The sequence below is a fragment of the Nilaparvata lugens genome, unplaced genomic scaffold (assembly GCF_014356525.2).
Source record: "Nilaparvata lugens isolate BPH unplaced genomic scaffold, ASM1435652v1 scaffold5469, whole genome shotgun sequence".
Classification (NCBI taxonomy): domain Eukaryota; kingdom Metazoa; phylum Arthropoda; class Insecta; order Hemiptera; family Delphacidae; genus Nilaparvata; species Nilaparvata lugens.
In genome coordinates, this window is record NW_024091298.1 from 247 (window position 1) to 14,840 (window position 14,594).

Consider the following 14,594-nt stretch of genomic DNA (forward strand, 5'->3'; position numbering starts at 1 on the left):
AAATATTTATAAAATAACATAGACAAAAGAAAATATTTTATTGTGGTATATTCTAATGTGATTTTATTAATTTTATCGACATGGATTTCGAACAGTAATTATTTTACCTGAAAATTCGAATTTCATAATGTGTGTTTGCCACATTTCTCATTGCTTGGAGTTGAAATAATTATTACTGTCAATAGAAAAGGAACATTATTTATTATTAAATGATGAGAAGTTATTATTTAATTATGATTTAGATAGACATTATTATTGTTTTGGATTTCTAGATTGGGATTTTATCATAAATATGTAGCCATACAGCCATTGATGATTCTTATCTAATCACAGACATTGTTACCAACTTAATTTTTATTTTCCTGCACTGGTGCTCCATATAACCTACTAACTATTTTGCATTGTCATGCTGCAAATCTGGAGTACACAAAGTAATACTTTGCGCACTAGAGCGGAAAAGTGATTCTTTGCAGCCTGCAATCAGTGCAGAAATGTTCACTTTTCAAGGTATCTGTAGGAAAAATATTTTTGTGTCTTCTTAATCGTTTATGTAACATTTATGCTTAGTTTACAAAACCCTCTTGTTCTCGTCTTAATGAATGCTACCTAGACACAATTATTTTGCTAGTGAGTATCTAATTAAATTGTAGATGTTCAGCTTGGTCGTTATTGATATTGCAGACAAGCGTTGTTCATATAGAACCTAACCTCAAATTCACACAATATATTATTATTCTATTAAATAATTGAGAAATTGATTCTCATTTCAAAATGTTAGCCATAATCTTGGCTTTTCTAGTTGTTATCGTCTCATCTATATCTTCGATTGATAACACCATTGGTGACACCATTTTTGCTATTCTGTCTGAGACCTAGAAATTCATTTCAGTTAATGAAATTTTTATTGGTATCAAAATATACTGTTACAGTGTGTGCGTGCGTGCGTGCGTGCGTGCGTGTGTGTACACAATATCTCATCTCCCAATTAACGGAGTCACTTGAAATTTGGAACACAAGGTCTTTCCCCTATAAGGATTCGACACAAACAATTTCGATCAAATTCAATTCAAGATGGCGGCTAAAATAGCGAAAATGTTGTCAAAAACAGGGTTTTCGCAATTTTCTCGAAAACGGCTCCAACGATTTTGATCAAACTTATACCTAAAATAGTCATTGATAAGCTCTATCAACTGCCACAATTCCCATATCTGTAAAAATTTCAGGGGCTCCGCCCCATCTATGCAAATTTTGATTTTAGATTCCCAATTAGCAGGCTTCAGATACAATTTAAACAAAAAATTTTGAGTGGAAAAGATTGAGCATGAAAATCTCCACAAATCGCCACAATTGTGGCGCACTCACACAACTTTCCTTGCCGTTAAGAAAATTGATCAGGGTCGTTAAGACCCTGTTTTTGACAACATTTTCGCCATTTTAGCCACCATCTTGAATCGCATTTGATCGAAATTGTTCGTGTTGTATCCTTATATTGTAAGGACCTTACGTTCCAAATTTCAAGTTATTCTGTTGATTGGGAGATGATATATCGTTTACACAGACGCACATACACTCATACACACACACACACACACACACACACACACACACACACACACACACACACACACACACACACACACACACACCACACACACACACACACCACACACACACACCACACACACACACACCACACACACACACACACACACCACACACACACACACACACACACACACACACACCACACACACACACACACACACACACACACACACACATACAGACCAATACCCAAAAACACTTTTTTGGACTCAGGGGACCTTGAAACGTATGGAAATTTAGAAATTGGGGTACCTCAATTTTTTTCGGAAAGCAATACTTTCCTTACCTATGGTAATAGGGCAAGGAAAGTAAAAATAAGCTTGAAATTCGAGAAAATGTGATTATTCAATTGCAAACTGTTGATTCTATTAAATCATTCACTATGAAGAGATAGCAAACATCGTGTGTCTTCAGCGCAGGAGTGCCCACAGCATGTTTTAATGTCGCAAGATGCGACATGAGGCTGAATTTTGGGGGGGATTTTTGGAAAAAAACTAGGGAAAATGGGGGGCGATTTTGCGACATGGACCATTGGGGGGATGGGCACCACTGCTCCAGCGTTATTGTCCTGTCATCAGCTGGCTAAGATCTTAGAATAGTAGACTCTTATGCGCGTGAACCCTCAGGTGATATATTTTCATAACGGCAAGGAAAGTAGTGTGAGTGCGTCACACCAGATTTTTAAGACTACTTGAAATTCTGTATCGGAATCATGTATCACATGATCACCTCCCCATTTAAAAAATGAAGTTGAGCTTAATATCTCGGACCAAAAGTTTTTATCAGACTAAAGTAGTTTTTCTATGCTAATAGAATCCCTGATGAAACCTCTGTTATCAAATTATCCTTGTGACAGAAATATCAAACTGTTTCAATAATTTTTACCAACGCTGTATAATAATTCAATATGATAAAGATTTATTAAAATTACATCAATTGCTGAAATGCATATTATTGAAATATTTTTTCAATGAGTTGCGTTTTTTAAATTAGTAATTTGAATCATTAGTTTCTATTTTTGTAGCATTTGGTGTTGATTGCGCAAGATATGAAAGGCGGGACTTTGCAGGAGCATTCTAGGCACCTCTCTTTGATGGGCACGACTAGTCTCTGCCCGATCTCCATGTCTAAATCGCCGAACTGGCATTTCGGGGCACCTGGAAACAATGATTAAAAAAGGTAATAAGTTTTCAATTTGTTCTATTTTCTTGAAAGATTATTCGATCTGTACAATATGGTGAATAATAGATTTCCTTTCTATTATACTAAGTTTGAAGACTGAAGAGATGTTACTGTCACCTCTATTGTTACTCGATTAATGAGCAGCTAAGGGTTCTCTAAGTGATTAGCCATGAATCATATGATCTGTCTAGATGAAAAATAACTTAATCATTGTATTGTTCACATATTGATAGATGAATATCATGCAATTTCTCGTCAATTGATAATTGATAAACTATTACAATAAATTTATAAGTTAGAATTTGTTTTCAAGTTATTAATTGGAAGTTTTTTTTGTTCATCACAGAGATTATCGTTTTAGATTCTCCCAAGCCCTTATCAATTTTATTTGGGCATATATTATAGTCTATATATAGACTTCAAACAGGTCTTTGACAGCATCAATAAAGAAAGGTGCTAGACGCAATGGAGGATTATGGAATGTACCGAAACTGATAAGACTGGAGAATGTGACACTCTCTCAAAGTGTAGGTGTTGTGCTGATTAATGGAAAAATGAGTAGGGAATTCAGAGTGGACAGTGGAGTTGGACAGGGGGTGACACTCTCTCGGTGATGCTCTTCAATCTGGTCCGTCCTTCAGAGAACATTCGACAAGGTGGTTATGAGAGGAACCATAATGCACAAAGCTATTTAGGTGCATGCAAATTCAGACGACATAGTTATATTTGCTAGGAGTGAACGAGCATTGAAGAAAACCCTTCCTGGTAATTGAAGGAGAAGAACGAAAGGTTGATCTGAGAGTGAACCAAGGGAAAACAAAATACATGAAGATGAAAAAGATATCTGTAAAGAGAAGAGGAAAGCTGATTCCTTAGAAAAAGGAAGTTTTTCATTGACATTATCATCCGTAACTCGGAACGCCATGATAAATCTTGGCATCTAAAGCTGCGTTTACACCAAAGTTATTAACAAAGTGTTAGACTAATAACTTTATCCTCACAGATTATTATAGATTGAACGGCACTTGAAAAACACATATGTTCATCATGTGTATGATAAGTTATGTTCAATCTAATAGATTCTATAGAATCTATTGGTGTTAACGCAGCTTTACTCTGTGACTGTCTGAAGTTAATATTATATTAATTTGAATTTACAATTCGAGACCGCAGCTTGGAAAAAGAAGAGATGATTAGCTCATAATATCGGGGACCGAGCTTCGCTCAGGAGTACAAAAGCATAAACAATTTATTAGGAAAGAAGGAATTATAATGAAAAACCATTTTGGCCATGTGGTTTTTAAGAAGCGGTGATGAATAGGTCAGTGGTAGTCTATTTGGCTTTTTTATATTCCATTTCATATTCATATTGATTATTCTTTCAGGGTTGAAGGTTTAATATATACTTATTAGATATCTTGGCACTATCTTACTCAATCTGACATTAGGAGTTACAATACTCTAGTAGTCCAGATAACAGTAGACCTCACTGAACATCCTTTGCAATGTGGTAACGAGAATATTCATTTTTATTCTTTGTTGTTGTTTAATATAATTAATGAGTACATAAGATTATTACTTTGTATGTAAAGTGCATTTTTTTGAAATAAATATCTTTTGTCTGTCTGTCTTTCAGTTACATAGAACTCAATTTATTTAAGTTATCTTCATAATTCTATCTATCTTCTATCTGATTCTAATAGGTTACCAACCCATCCCTATCTTATATGATAAACCTTCAATCATAATCATATACCTGCAGGATTAAAAAACAGCAGACATTCAATTTACTAGAACAAATAATGGAGTGCCTTCAAGTTCAGATGTAGGCAACACGCCTAACTTCTTCCTACATTCGCTACCTTGTCTCTATGACACTGACCTTGCTTCTGTGAAACACCTTGTTTCAGTGAGAACTTGCTTCTGTGAGACTGCCATTTATAGCGCTACTACTTTGGACGGAGACCTTGTCTCTATGAAACTGCTTGTCTCTGTGGGAACTTGTTCCTGTGAGACTGCCATTTATAGAAATACTTGCTCCTGTGAAACTTGTCTCTGTGACACTAATATCGTTCAAAAACACTACTTGTCTCTGTGAGAACTTGTCTCTGTGAAACATCCCCCGAGAAGGAGCTGGCTGAGGGAGTTCAAGGACGAGCTGCTTGTGATGGGAGTGATGCAATGGAGAGTGCTGACCCAGACAAGAAATGATTACAGGCGAATTGTGAAGGAGGCGACGGATCTTAATCGACTGTAGCGCCGGTATAAGTGAGTATACATGACAAATAATAGACTATTGAAAAGGCATTCTTTTAAAAATCTATTTTCAACTTACCATCTTTATTTTCAACCGTTAGATCCTCCTCTACAATTTTGTCGGTCTCAGTTGCTGTAACAGAATTGACATTACAATTTAGAACATTTTTAATACAAAAATTTTACAATTCAATAATATTTCCTCCCCAACCAAACCCTCAGCTATGATCGCTCGTCATCTGATCAGAGCTTTTCATGGTCGATATTATGGCCGGGACACACATAAACGCACCGAGCCTGCGCCGCGGTACGGCCGAGTGTCGGAGTCGGACGTACTATGGCGAAAGGAAAACAAATGCTTTCAAACTTGTAGGGACACATACTAACGCACCGCGTCAGAACCGTCACCGTGTTTGTTGCCTGAGACGTGCCCGCGCCGTCACCGACTAGTTCAGTTTACTTTTGTACGGTGACGTTGACGGGCTCATTTAACATAAAGAGGTGAAAAAGTTATTGAAGAGATACAGAATTTTCCAGTTTTGTACGATCAAAGTGACGAAAAATATGGTTGAACGGAAAATTAAGTTAAAATAAAAGTAAAAAAAGAACCAAATGAGTTAAGCCAAAGGTATAATTGACATAATATAATAAATAATAGAATAAACAACAAAAAGTATAAAAGAAGGAACCCTGACTGTGTCTTAAATTCCAAACTGATTACGTTTAGATACATAAGGCAGAAGATAACAATTATTTTATTGCTAATATGTATTTCCGATACATGACTGTTTATGGTATTGTTATGCACCGAAATATATACCAGAAATATGATTTTCATCTTCTGAGTCTACAGGTAATTAGCTAAAAATTGAAAAATATAAATTCAAATCGGATTTAACAAGCTTTAAGTGTCATATTATCAACAATAGTTTAACACATTCAGACCACAGTAGCACTACAGAACTGAGACACTGCTGCCACTCGGCTGTCGCACGGATATGACTGCAACCGAAAAAATATATAATTATAGTTGAAAAGAAGCCGAAGACAAATGTGGGATAGCCCTAATAAAAATGAAGAACTTGAAATGCAACTTCTGATGCTGAACAATAGAATCTCTCTGTTAGAAGAGAAGGAGGCGAACAAGAAACATCCTCGCCCTACAGATGGAGATGAGCTGAAAAAGAAAATTTCAACGGAAAAAAGAGTGTATAATATCAACACACAGTACTCGAAAGATGAGGAAGAGTTAGCTGAGGAGACTGAGTGGGTATGTCAGAAATCCAGAAAACCAAAGAAAAGGAAAAATGGATACCTCACTTTCTCCCCCTCAGCCTTCAACGAGCACGTCGACTGCCAACATGAAAAATGATGTCAGAGAAGAAAACCAAAGTAGTAACGCTTCGGCAATCATTGTGGATGGTATAAACAACTTGAACACATTACTGAAGGACTTATAATAGTGTTGAATAGTGTTTCACCAGTTGACAAGTTTAGAATTGAGCTTGTAAGTAATATAACTTATAAAATTAATGTGTCAGATGTGGATGCATACCGGAATGTCACAAGAAAAGTGCTTGATGCTAGCTACAAGTGACATTCTTACAAAAATAAGGAATCTCGACCAATCAGAGTGATGATAGGGAAACTTCACCAATCATGCAGTCCTGATTCCATAACATAGGACTTGAAGAGGCAAGGATACACGGTTCTGGACGTTGTCAACAAACTCAAGTGGAAGACAAAAGAGCCACTTGACATGTTCCTTGTTCCAATTGTGAATGATGAGGATTATGCGAATTATCATAAGAAGTCAGCCTGTTATGAAACTCTGTTTCACTGGTTTGCTTTTCTGTGTTGTGTTGTGTCGACTCTGCAAGTGTGTGCATAGAAGTTATGGTACTAAGAAAATCAACGATTTTCCTGGAGCATCAGTCTGGTTCATGACCTTATAAGGCAAGGAATTTGTGTCCGATTGATTATCAATCATGCCTTATTTGGTTAGGAATTTGGAAAATAGCTGTCACTTGGTGGGAGAATGTATCTTAAATTATAGTTGTACTGTTCCATTCTATTGGCAGAAATTGTGATGAAATTTTTCTAGAAAATAGTAACTCCCAATCACAATTAACGTTGGTTAGGTTCCTATCTAGTGAGGCCGTTCTCAGCTGTGCACGGCAAGACGAGAGAAGCGAAATGGGTTTCACTCAGTGTCTGTCCTCTGTTGTAAGCAGTACAAAATGTAGTCACAGTATTTTGTGTTAATCATGGCTTTTATGCCAGCTTTAGGCTTGGTAGTATTTGGCTGTGGAACCATCTGTTCCAATAGCATGTTCTAGTTTTTTCCGCCTCAGTAAATGCTTTAATTAAGAAGATAAGATATCAAATTGTCACCTTACAATGGAAATTTTCCTCCTATAACCGCTACTAAAGGTACGTCATAGATTATAATATAATCAACGAAATTATTATCAATGAAAGCTTCCATCAAAGTATTACATTTATTGTGATAGATACATTTAAGTGTAATATGTAGAAATGTGGAGTACCTATAAGAAGGAATTGAGGTATTCTTGATTTTAAATTATTTTTGAAGAGGAAGCTATTAACCTAAATTTAAATGACCATATTTTGTGTTATAGATTTTATTTGTTCTGCTGATTCTAATGAAAAGCTTTCTTGATTCTTTAGGAAACACCTATCATGTAATTTATTTTTTGAATTACACTCTATGTAATTTATGTAAGAGAACAGACTGAACAATCTAACAACAATACTCGAAAGATCTTATTATGAAGCAATTCAATCAACTAGTGAATTATGTGTTATGGAATACTATGTACTCATCTCTTTGTATAAAGGGCATGACCCTGATTACAAATAGATTATTTTCTATTAAATCAAGATATTGAAGTAGGTAATGTCTATTTGTGTTTTAAAGTAATAAGTATTGATTTGAGTTTTATATAACCTAAAGTAGGTTGACTTTATGATATAACTGAAGTTGAGTTAATTTGTATTATCCTAGTTTATTTTTTTATTCTAACAGTGGTCAATGTACGAGTCCATCAATTTACGGGTTCATGAATGTCTCGTGAACGTGTATCTTTAAGCCGCCGAGATGCCTCTGAATCGATGGCAGTCCTAGAAGCTTGGGGTATGCTGTCTCCTGTCCATCTGGACGAGCTCGATCACTGAGCCTAGATTCAAATTGAAGAAACAGCTTTGAGGTAACCACTTTTTCCAAATTAAACAAACGTCCCAGGAATTCCGGATGTGACAGAATGGGTTTTAGTGACTATAGACCTTCAAAAAGGGAGGGGTGTAAAACGTGAACCATTTAAATCAATTAAAACGTGCTGAGTTACACTCTTTTTGTTAAATCGTAACTTTGATTTGGGAATTGATATATTACAAATTTCGATTTCATTTGAATAGTAGATTTTCGGTTGTATCTTTAAATTGAAATGTGAGGCCATATTTTCTCTGTAAGGATCCAGCTGGAAATTTCAGTTTTCTTTAAATTTATATTTTATAATCTACTAAACTACTAAAATTTGGATTAGTATATGAAATGTTTAAAGGTCCCTTATTGATAAATTAATGTTTTAAAATAATTTTGGTCTTAAAGTTGTAAAGGATCAAATGAAGTTTCAAGGACCCTAGCCTTGCTAAATTTGTTTTGATATAAAATATTTTTGAATAGTCTTCCTATGTAGAATTCCGTGATGTGATACTTGAGGAATATTTGTCTTTGTGGCTTTCATGATATGAAGATACAGAATAGATACTATTGGGGATTATTAATATTTGATAATGTTTTAAAAGTTTCAAAGTGTGTTCTAAGTATTTTATGTTGATCTTTCTTTTAAAAGATGTATTGTTAATCATAACTTTTGAGAAATATCTATGATATCTTCCAATTCTTCTTTCTGAAATTAGAGTCCTTAAAGCTTCTCATGAATCAATCTAAAACGTTTTCAATGTAAAGCAGACAGAGTAGGATACTATGGAATCAGCTATATTGAAGATAATTTTCTAAATTTAGTGATTCTATTTTCGGTTTTCATGATGTAACTTCATTTTGTTTTATCAACTACTGTTGAATTTAACTGTAAGAGGTGACAATATATTTGATATCTTCTCTCTATTTAGTTGTCTCTCTTGTAATTTCTGGATTCCCATCCTCTAGCACTAGGTATGTTTATCAAGCATCCCTTTTATTAAGTTATATTGTGTGTGCTTCTAAATTCTAAATTCCAAATTAACTTTCCAAATTCATAGCACGGCAAACTTTTGAAAGAAGGTTCCAAAAAGTAGAAAGCAGTGACAACCTGGCTGGAAACAGAAGAAAGCAATGAATCACTCTTTGAAAATCATGGCATGGAATGCCAATGGCATCCTTCGAAAGCAGCAAGAACTAGAGTTGATATTAAATAGTGAAAAAGTAGACATTTGCCTCATATCAAAAACGCACATGACTAACCAGTCTTATCTTAGAATAAGAGGTTATAAAACATATCATACTGCACATCCTAATAACTCGGCAAGGGTAGTGCAGTAATTGTGAGAGAGACTATACAACATAAACCGGCAGGGAAAAGATCTATTGGTAGGCCACGGAAGAGATGGCAATAAATACACTGCTTGTTTATATTATAGCGTAATTTTGTGATTGAAATATAGATATTAATAAGCTGTTTGTAAGTCGGAACAGGCATTAACCTAATCCTTGTACGTAAGATGATGATGATGATGACTATACAACATACTGAGAAGGAATACCAAACAAATGAAATTCAAGCTTTTGTCATATAATTGGAAATCAGAGGATGCAAAGTGTCAATAGCAGCAATATATAGTCCTCCAAGACATCTACTAAAACATCAAGACTACGCAGAATTCTTTAATCATCTAGGAAGAAGGTTTATTATAGGAGGAGACTTCAATGCTGAACATATACATTGGGGCTCCAGATTAACCACTACAAGGGGGCGAGAACTGTTTAGTGCAATCCAGCAATATTACAATGTGAAGCAATATCAAGCAACCCAACAAACTGGCCAACTGACACACGTAAAATTCAGATCTGATCGATTTCTTCATCATTAAGAATATCTCCACAAACTACATCAAAATTGAAGACAGCTGTGACTTAACATCGGATCACTCACCAATTATTATACTCACATCAAGTGAAAGTGTAAAAGAATTTAAAAGAAAAGTGAATTTACTCCATTTCTATGCAATAGATATACAAACTGTGAACATTTTAAACTCTTATTGGAGGAAAGCATAAATCTCAATTAACCACTTAGAAGTAAAGATCAGCTAGAACTGGAAATTGGAAAATTCGTGACCTCCATTCAGCAAGCAGCCTGGGCATATACACCTGGAATAAAAAGTAGAACTCAAGGCAACAACTATCCCTCAGAAATAAAGAATATGATATTGCAGAAAAGAAGAGCAAGAAGGAAATGGCAGAACACTAGAGACCCAAGAGACAAGACTGTGCTGAACAATTTATCTCAGCAGCTCAGTAGAGAAATTTAACGACACATCATGAGATTGATTATCTGAGAGAAAATTATAAATTTGAATTATTATGAGTTGAGTCCATATTGAAAAGTGGAAATTTTCCTCTAAAACGCATATTTCTCCAGTTATAACCTTCAAATGCCTAAAAAAAATTTTTTTTCTAAATTTGGTCAAATTTCATTCCATTATAGGGAAATTCTGAATCTATAAAATTTAGAGCGTTTTTCCAACTTTGAAACGATATATCTTCATGCGCTGTACGTGGAAAAATGAGTTATCCAGCGAACTCCAAAAAAAATCCTGCATGATTTTCCATACGCATGAGGAAACAAGCTAAAACTATAAAATCGATTTTTTCATGACTGCTTCAAGATGGAGACTTGCAAATGGTCTCAATCTCTTCGTTACAACAAGGCGAATAAGAATATTGATGATGAAAACAACGAAAATGATCGGCATCATTGAAAAATTCAAGATGGTGGTCATTATTGACAGAAATTTTTATATCACTTGTTATTCAGTCATTTTGAGAGATATCGGATTGGTTTTGCCAACAAAGTGTTTAGAATTAACCTTACAGTGATGTTCGAGAGAATCGTCTCATTTCTATCACTCTTTTCATGATATATTCAACATCAAAATCTTGAAACATACATTTTTTGGGGACAATATTTCACCTTCTACCCTATATATGTATTCGCAGTGGACAAACACTAGTATTATTGGCACAGTGTTGTATAATATTTCCAAAGCTCCAAAATGACATCGCGTTGGACGCTATAAGTCCATATCTTACGGTTGGATCGTCATCGGAAAAAGAGTAAAATGTACTGTTTGCAGCGGGAAACACGCTTATTCTGCCAAATGCCAATTCCAACAATTAGAAAACCGTGTAACTCATGACTCCTTGAAGGTACAAACTTGGGTATGGTATCAATCTCTTTATAATGATGTGTAGAGAGAGATTATCCATGATGGCAACCTCAAAAATGTTTTCATCATGAAAAAACAAGATGGCGGCAAAAATATGTCGATTTTCAAGAGATCGTCTGTAATTTTGATAATGTCGAGGATATCGGTTCAATTCAGCCATCTGGAAGCTCCAAAATAATCATAAAACAATATCTAAAAGATTTATCCAATTCCACCAGCTTTTATTATGGTGAATATAAACTTCAAACTCTTGAAATTAGATTTTTTGGGGACAATAATTCACTTTCTACCCTGTATATGTATTCCCAGTAGACAAACACTAGTATTATTGACACAGTATTGTAGAATATTTCCAAAACTTCGAAATGACATCTGGTTGGAGGCTGTATGTCCATATTATTTCACGGCTGGAGTGTCATCAGAAAAAGAGTAAAAAGTACTGTTTGCAGCGGAAAACACGCTTTTTCCACCAAATGCTAAACCTGAACAATTAGAAAACCATGTAACTCATGACTCCTTGAAGGTACGGGTCAGAAAATGGTATCAATCTCTTCGTAAAGATGTGTGGAAATAGATTATCCATGATAGCAATCTCAAAAATGTTTGTCATCGTAGAAAAATCAGAGATGGCGGCCAAAAATGTGATTTCAAGAGTTTGAAGTTATATTCACCATAGTAAAAGTTGGTGGAATTGGATAAATCATTCGGATATTGTAGTACGATTATTTTGGAGCTTCCAGATGGCTGGCTGAATTGATCTGATATCCTTGACATGATTAGAATTACAGACGGTTTATTGAAAATCGACATATTTTTGCCGCCATCTTGTTTTTTCATGATTCCACACATCTTTACGAAGAGATTGATACCATTTTCTGATCTGTACCTTCAAGGAGTCATGAGTTACATGGTTTTCTAATTGTTCAGGTTTAGCATTTGGAGAAAAAAGCATGATTTCTGCTGCAAACAGTTACTGTATTTTTTACTCTTTTTCCGATGACGCTCCAGTCGTAAAATATGGAATTACAGCCTTCAACCAGATGTCATTTCGAAGCTTTGGAAATATTCCACTATACTGTGTCAATAATACTAGTGTTTGTCTACCGCAATACAGAGTGGAAAGTGAAATATTGTCCCCGAAAAATGTATGTTTCAAGTTTTTGAAGTTGAATAAATAATGGAAAGAGTGGTAGAAATGAGACGATTCTCTTGGACATCATTGCTAAGTTAATTCTAAACACTTTGGTGGTAAAACCAATCCGATATCTCTCACAATAACTGAATAATAAACGATATAAAATTTTTGTCAATAATGGCCGCCATCTTGAATTTTCAATGATGTCAATCATTTTCGTTGCTTCCATCATCAATATTCTTATTCGTTTTGTTGTAACGAAGAGATTGAGACTATTTGCAAGTCTCTATCTTAAAGTAGTCATGTAAAAATCGATTTTATAGTTCTAGCTTGTTACCTCATGCGTATGGAAAACGCACCAGAAATCATGCAGGGTTTTCTTTGGAGTTCGCTGCAGAACTCATTTTCCGACTTACAGCGCATAAAGATAAATCGTTCTAAAGTTGAGAAAATGTTCTAATCTAATAGATTCAACATTCCCTGTATCTCTTGTACAAAAAAAGTTATGATTGAATGAAATTTGAACATTCTAGAAAAAAGTTTTTTTAGGCTTTTGAAGGTTATAACTGGAAAAATATGCGTTATAGAGAAAAATTTTATAAATAAAAATTATAGAGGAAGATGTTTAAAGTATTTTCGTCTGAAAAAACGGTTGAATATTTCGAACGGTTATCGAAATACAAGCGATATAGCAAAACCCTGAAATTTTGGCGGTGTTTCCGAGGTGTTTGCCTGTGATTTCGACTCATCATCATCACGATCCTTGTTATGCTAGCTAGACCTAACGATGAAATTGAGACATCTTCCACGGCTGTTACTCGATAGTGCCTTATTCATGTCATGCCCGGACTAAATGATGATTTTACATATCCTATTTTTCCTGAACAACTATTGTCAGCTCCTTCTAAAAGGAAATGCGATTTCATGAGTTATTTCATTATCTATAAGGAATTCATAGTTTTTATCTCTCATAACAGAACATGTACGCATAATAAATATAAACCGTGAAAATTTGATTTCATGTAAAATAAAATTGACCGTAAAAAGAAGACGAGCGTTATAATATTATCTACCTTGCCAAACTTCACCAAATACCTATCCTCATGTTATGGTTTAACCTTAACAAACTTCAGTTTGTGTCAGGCTTGATAATGTGCGAAACCACCCCGCAACATGTTGTAACCACTATAATACGTAAGTGTTAATTTTTCATTTTCGTTTTTGAACTATTATGACGACACTACATAGAAACCAACGTACCTAGAATACATATTATGTATTCTTGGTACATCGATAGAAACAGTTCAAAAAGCGAATTAGGCTATTAACTCGCAGTGGGTTATGAATAGCAATAGATGAGTATTATTATTATAACTTATAATAATAATTTGATAACGACTGGATAGCAACACTATCAAAACGCAATTTATCTTTCATTTATACACCTATATAATTTCAATGAATCAATATTGAAATTAACATGAGAATAATGTGCTTGTATATCATAGTGAAGAGGCTACAACGAGAATTTAATAAAAAGGTAATAGTTGTAGTTGGAAGAAACTCACGACAGTGCGAGGAAATGGGACAGCACCCGTCATCTCCATAGTAGACAGGAGTACAACCTGCCATGATGTCTCCAGAATGATGAAGTTCAATTCCACAAGATATGTCCACACAGTACGGTGAAACTAATGAACCTTCAAAGCAAACATAATAGCAATCATATAAAAATGATGCATAAGTTACTGTTTTCAACACAGTGCATAATGCTTGCTTCTTTGAAATTTATCTTTATCTACTTTATCATGCCTTACTCTTTCAATCAATTAATAGATTGAAAACGATTCAATAAGCGATTAAGCGATTCCAAGCGATTCAATAAGAAGTCACGACTTTTAGCATTACCATACATCTCTATACTCCATACAAAATTTCTTCTGAC

At 34.8% G+C, this 14,594-nt stretch overlaps 1 protein-coding gene across 1 annotated transcript; it reads right to left on the bottom strand.

Annotated features, from left to right (window-relative positions):
* Positions 1-2,483: 2,483 nt before the first annotated feature.
* LOC120355996 (kielin/chordin-like protein) lies at positions 2,484-14,349 on the bottom strand (the record flags this gene model as incomplete). Its single annotated transcript, XM_039444771.1, is given in 3 exon segments — positions 2,484-2,762; positions 5,123-5,176; positions 14,218-14,349. Coding segments are annotated over 3 exon segments (338 nt in total), but the record flags the coding sequence as incomplete, so codon positions are not given.
* Between the last annotated feature and the right edge of the window lie 245 nt (positions 14,350-14,594).